The 6,585-nt window shown below is 38.1% G+C and overlaps 1 protein-coding gene across 1 annotated transcript; it reads left to right on the top strand.

Moving 5' to 3' along the window:
- The first annotated feature begins 272 nt into the window (after positions 1–272).
- On the top strand, positions 273–3,019 carry LOC100709600 (zinc-binding protein A33). Its single transcript, XM_005467366.3, has 2 exons — positions 273–416; positions 590–3,019. The coding sequence occupies exon 2, from the start codon at positions 592–594 to the stop codon at positions 2,224–2,226; it is 1,635 nt and encodes a 544-aa protein (XP_005467423.1). The 5' UTR covers positions 273–416; positions 590–591; the 3' UTR covers positions 2,227–3,019.
- Positions 3,020–6,585: the final 3,566 nt, after the last annotated feature.

Genomic DNA, 6,585 nt, shown 5'->3' on the forward strand with positions numbered 1-6,585 from the left:
TCATTATCAGCTGCTGAAGCTGCACCATGTGCTCTACACAGAAAAGACTATCGCAAATACACAACTGTGAACACGGAAAAACGTTATGAGAGAGATGACGCATGCAGCATACGCCCACATTATGCGCCCACATAGCTAAGTACACACCTATCTAAATATCTTACTAGTATGCCAAACAGAATAAAAGCTGATTATTTGTATCACTAAAAACAGAAGTACAAGGGATTTATATATATATTTATATGCTCTTTATATTTGTGCACAGTCTACAATGGGTTAACTTGTCGCAGGAAGATGAGGAAATGGGAGTGGTCTCAGAGTGACCTGTGAAAGAGAAACTGAAAGGAACCAAAGAGTTGCATGGTTTTAACCGTCTTTTATGCTGCTGAAAGTCGAGTAAAGTCTTGATACAACAGGTAATTTTGCAATTTTTTTTAAGTTTCCAAGTTTCTTGTCTTTTGGTCGTGTCTTATAGGTTAGGTAGGTAGGTAGTCAGATAGTTAGGAAAACATTTTAAAGACAAACAATTTCTTGGTAATTTCACAGTTAATATTGAAACTCTACTGACTTTCACTATCTTTCCTTCTAGACATGGCCTCTCCTGCAAGTCTAATAGCTGAGGAGAATTTTCATTGTTCCATCTGTCTGAGTGTGTTCACTAAACCGGTGTCAACTCCCTGTGGGCACAATTTCTGTTTTGATTGTATCAAAGCCTACTGGGACACCACAGATACATTAATATCATGTCCGTTGTGCAAAGAGGAGTTTAACATCAGACCAAAGCTTCGGGTTAATACTTTCATAGCCGAAATGGCAGCAAAGTTCAAGAAATCAGTTCAGAAAAATTCTACTTATATCACAGAAGAATCAGGAAATGGAAATGTGCTCTGCAACATTTGCACCGGGGCGAGGCTCCCAGCCCTGCAGTCCTGCTTAGTGTGTATGATGTCCTATTGTCAAACACATCTCAAGCCTCATCAGAAAACTGTGGCCTTAAAAAAACACAAGCTTATTCACCCGGTTGAAAACCTGGAGAGCAGGATCTGCAAAGATCACGGTGAACCTTTAGATTTGTTTTGCAGCATGGATAAAATGTTTCTCTGTAATTCCTGCAAAGACAGGGACCATAAACAGCATAAGATAGTGACTGTGGAGGAGGAGGCTCTAATGAGGAAAGACCAGCTGGAATCAGAAAAAAAAGATGCGCGTAAGATGATCCATGAACGTCAGCAAAAAATTTGTGACACTGTACTTTTACTGGAGGCTAACAAAAATAATGCAGCGAAGGCACTGTCATGCAGCAAACATGTCATGACTGCTATGGTGGAGTACATTAAAAGAAGCCAAGCTGAGCTAGCTGATGTAATTGAGACAAAGCAGAAAAAAAAGCAAGCAGAGGCAGACGGCTTAATTAATGAACTGGAGGGTGAAATTATGCAAATAACCCAGAAAAGCCAGCAGCTTGACAACATTTCAGTCACAGACGACCCCTTCAGATTCCTTGAAAGTTACCTTTCACTTACCATCATTCCACCTCAAGTAAAGGACTGGTCTGATGTGACTCTTAGCTGTGACCAGTTTAAAATGCAGGAAGCTATGGCCTCGCTGGAGGCAACAGTCACAAGAGAAATAAGAATGTTCTGTGATCCCAACTTTAAAGAACTCAGGCGGCACGCTGTGGAACTGACACTGGATCCTGACACAGCAAACTCTTATCTCTATATTTCTGAAGATGGGAAGCAAGTCACATGTGGAACCCAAAGGAGGCGTGTCCCAAACAAACCAGAGAGGTTTGATTGTGTTTACAATGTCTTGGCAAGAGAAGGTTTCACCTCAGGAAGATTTTACTATGAGGTTCAGGTAAAAGACAAAACAGAGTGGGTCTTGGGAGTTGCAAAGCAATCCATCAACAGGAGGGGGGATATAAGACTGAGCCCAAAGAATGGATACTGGACAATTTGGCTGAGAAATGGAAATGAGTTCACAGCCAATACAGACCCTTCTGTAAATCTTCATGTGACGGAGGTACCTGAAAAGATCGGGGTGTTTGTTGATTATGAGGATGGTCAGGTTTCCTTTTATGATGTGGACAAGAGGGCTAGCATCTTCTCCTTTACTGGATGTAACTTCACAGAGAAGATCTTTCCCTTCTTCAGTCCGTGTGCTACTAATGGGGGTAAAAACTCAGCCCCGCTGATCATCACTCCTGTCAGATACAACAAGTGAGGATTGAAGGGGTTGACATGGTGAGTTGGACTTGGCGAGTGATTCCAACACTTTTTTCCCCCCTCTCTAAAACTGCAGCCTGTCATTTTGTTTCTTTCCTCCATCATTGTCAGCACTGTGTGTCATAATGTGTCACCTGGAAGACAGACAACTTCATGTCTATGCAGTCCCTAAGACATTCACTGCCCTCTGTGCAATAGTGATACTCTAAAGCATTACATGTTTCAGGGTTAAATAAATGGTCTTTATGAGCCAAAGTGGCTGTACTTTTTTCAGGCATGTTACATCTGTTGCATCTGAATTTTGGGGTCATGACTTGACAATAGCATATAAAATGCATTGAAATAAAATGACAGTCAGTTTCTCTCACATGATGCTAGATAATTAATTTCTCCATCGATTAATGTTAGTGAATTAAAGTGTAAGCTTTCAGCAAAACACACAAGAAGGTGCAGTTCTGCAAAAGCTGCTTAGTGAGAGTTTAAAATGTAATGTAATGCAATGTTAAATTAGTCATTTTTCTCTTGTCGCTTTAAAAACTTGTTTGTTTTTTAATCATAGTTCATGAATGTGTATTTTCTATATTACGCTGCTATAATTTCTATAATCTGGCCACTAAAGAGGTTTACTGTAGGAGAGAGTCAGTCCAATTCACCTACCGGATGGACTGTTTCATTGCTTGTTAATGTTGTATTTTAACTTTATGTCTATGTATTTCTTGAAGCACCAACTTGATACACATTTAATAATTGATGCCAAAACATTATATAAAATATTTGATGATCAACAGACAGATTGATGACTGATTTTTTAACAGTTGTTGAACATGTCACTTTAAATTCTGACAAAAAACCCAATTTTTTTTGCTTGTTTTCTAACATTTTGTCGTTCCTTTAGTGATTAGATATTATATGTACTGCATATGATATTTTGTGTGAAAAGCATGCACACTATGATCTGTTTCTCTTGATTTCATTTTCTTTGGGCATTCACTCAGCAAACATTCATATAAACTAAATCCTGCTGACAGATATTAAAAGCAATGAAAATTGAATTACTACAATATGCAATTAAAGTGCATCTGTCACTTTGCAGAATGAAAACACAAATTAGACTCTCTTGACAGTTTTACATTCCCACATCATACACTTGGTAATTTTGTAGCCACTACTTCCAAAGTAGCATCAAGTTTCTCCCCTGGAGTGATTTGAAAAGTCCAAATATTGTTAATTCTGCCCTTCACAAACACAGGGATAAGATTTTAATAGTTCTTACATACACAGCTGTGCTGTGCTCCAAATGACAGCATGGTATTTCCAAAATATGCTCGTGTTGCATGATAAAATCACTTGGATTGAAAACACAGCTTTTTTTCTGCCAGACACAATACTTAGATCTTTATTTAAGATGCAGTAGCATAAACATGTTGAAAAAATATTTTGGAAGTATTCAATAGTGCTTTCAAAATTAAGAAAGCTTGTGCTTAATGTGCCAAGATGAATTCTCCAGCTACTTCATATTCTAGTGATTTAGTTTATAATATCACATTATGTGTTTGTGTGTATGTTACTATAATTTGTAACCACTGGATTATGATTAATAACAGTGCAGATGATGAGAAGATGAGATAAGCTGGCCTTTATTAATTCTACAGTTTGGAAATTCCCATTATTACAGCAGGAATAAAATAAACAGATGCAGCAATTAAAAAATGATACAAAAGAAAACGTCTGATATTTTCACATGCCTAGTAACAAAAAACTGGAGTGGAATACACCACAGCGCAGTGGTTGAATGTTAACTGCGAATGAAGTCTTATGACGAGACATACGACATGTACGCCGCGTCTTGCGCTATGGTACCTGGGATGGATGCACTTTAATTGCATACTGAAGTAACCCATTTGGAAAAGATATATATAAATCTTATAAAGTTTGTATCTGTCTTGTGCGAAACTTATATGAAAAGCATACAAGAGTGAAAACAGATATAGGATCCCTTGAAAAATTATATAAATGAAACTTGTATGTTTTGGATACTTATATGAAACAATATATGAAAATAATGAGAAAGTGGCCACTTTCATGAGTAAATCACATAAGTCTTATATGATTCACTATATGAAGTAGGCCACATCTTATGCAAGTCTTTTATAAGTTTTTACTATTTCTTTTCCATATGGGAATCCAATTTTCATTGCCTTTAATATCTGTCATGTCTGTTGATTGAATGCCCAAGAAAAAGAATTCAAGAGAAACATAATGTCAGGTTCCTGACAGCATTTTCAAATTAAAAGACTAGAGAGTGTGCAAAAAAGGCACAAGCAAATTTTTGAAGCTGAACAAGAACACACTGTATTTGTTATTGATCCAGTGAATTTTCACCAGCAGAAACACAATGGCACACATCTACACACACAGTTTTCTTTAAACACACACAGCACGCTTTCAACTGCTCATTCTGTTCACTTGCTTTTATTCAGCCACAACAGCAGTGCAGAGAGACGGCCATCCTGGATGGCTGTGAAATGCTGATACCAATGGAAAAAGAACAATTCAAGCAGTTTGTACCAGGCCCCGAGGCAGCCTTTGTTTTGCATTGTTTGAAAAGCGATGATAGTGAAGAGAAGTGCAAGAATGAATAATGAAAAGCTACATGTTCACAGTATTTTAATTACTTTCCAGTATTAAAGCCTATATTTATATGTATCCCTGGCAACTACAATACCTGACAGTATTGTTGGAATAGAAACCTACACTGAGTTGAACACTGGTGCCTCCTTTTGGCTTTAATGCTTGAATTGTTTAAAATGAAGGTAGGCAGTGATACATGCACTGAGTTTAATTAACAGATACATCTGATGTCTCATGATGTATTGTGCTGGATTATATTTGCACAATGCTAATAGGAATGGCAGTGTCAGTTGGTCAGTTAGGCCCTCATTTTAATTCAAACCGAAATATCTCCGCAACAGCTAAACACTGAGATGTAATTTGTTACATATCCCTGTTGTTTGTGTGGGAGTTTGCTGATCCCCTCGCTTTTCCTCTTGTGCCATCATGAAAAATATCTTTCTTGTATATTTGCGGTATAAACCCATTTCCCTCTTTCCCAGACACACCATGCATAAAAGCAAGTGTCCACAAACTGAAATCTAAAGCTGTAAACATATTTTCAATGTATTTACTGTGTGAAGCATTTTTAATTTTTTCAATGTGCAACATCAAGTGCAAGAAAGAATTTGTCATTTTATTCTTACCTTACTCATAACACCAATAATTATTTGTAATAATAAGTACTTGTTATTTAAGTCAAATGAGCATAACAGAGTTTTACTGTATAGCTCTAGGAACAGTCTTCTGATGTTTTCCTCATGTTTCTTACTAACACAATGTCAGTTAAACCACAGGGATATCAGTCTGTCTAGTCAGGAATAAACCATTGTGAATCCATTTCACCTCTTTTAGTGCAAATGAAGGTGACAACATGTGCACTGAAGAAGGAACGAAAAGATACCCCCTAAAACGGGAATGATTTTGCAGGTGGTGGCCACAGACCATTACTTTCTCCTCATGCCTACTGACTGATTATTCTCTGGGTTTGCCTTTTTTTCCAGTGTCCTTGTCACTACTGGTAGCGTTAAAAGGTACATGCACCCAATTCAAGTTAAACGGGTAATCCAGCTCTTCTGAAATGGCACGGCTATACGTATTGTCACAAGACTGTTTGCTGTGTGTCCTCACACAGTCTGAGGAACATGGAGAAGACACCAGACCAGGATATGGTCTGTTACACAAAGAAAGCTGGAGATGGCCATTGAACGGCATCAACCCAGCTGCAGAAGCTGTATCTGCTCCTTTGTTTATGGAGGAACACTGCCAGAGCCCTGCAAAATTACCTCCAGCTTCCTGCTCGTGCAGTTCAGAATCTGAATTCATGAGCATGCCATGAGATCCTTTAGTGGACAGATATGGATAGAGCAATAGTCTCTGACTATCACCTGCTAAACTATTCCCTTCTTGTTGTTGGTTCTCACAAGCTCCTGTTGTCACTTTCATTTGCATCAAAGAAGGCTGAAATTGATTCACGAAGGTTTATGGTTCTTAACTTGACATATTGATATCCCTTAAGTTTAACTGACTTTGTGTTATACCGTGATGATCGAGTGTTCCCTTAATTTTTTTTGAGCAGTGCATAATCTCTGATTATACTGGGCTCTGTCATTACACTACCTTGGTGAAGGACTGGGTGAAAAATACAATTACACAGTGTGCGCAGGCGTGTGTGTATGTAGACGTGTGCAAATGTGTTTCTGCTGGTGCACATGCCTTTTGCCTAACAGTATGTGTATCCAATGAA

This window comes from Oreochromis niloticus, linkage group LG2, assembly GCF_001858045.2.
Source record: "Oreochromis niloticus isolate F11D_XX linkage group LG2, O_niloticus_UMD_NMBU, whole genome shotgun sequence".
In the NCBI taxonomy this organism is placed as follows: domain Eukaryota; kingdom Metazoa; phylum Chordata; class Actinopteri; order Cichliformes; family Cichlidae; genus Oreochromis; species Oreochromis niloticus.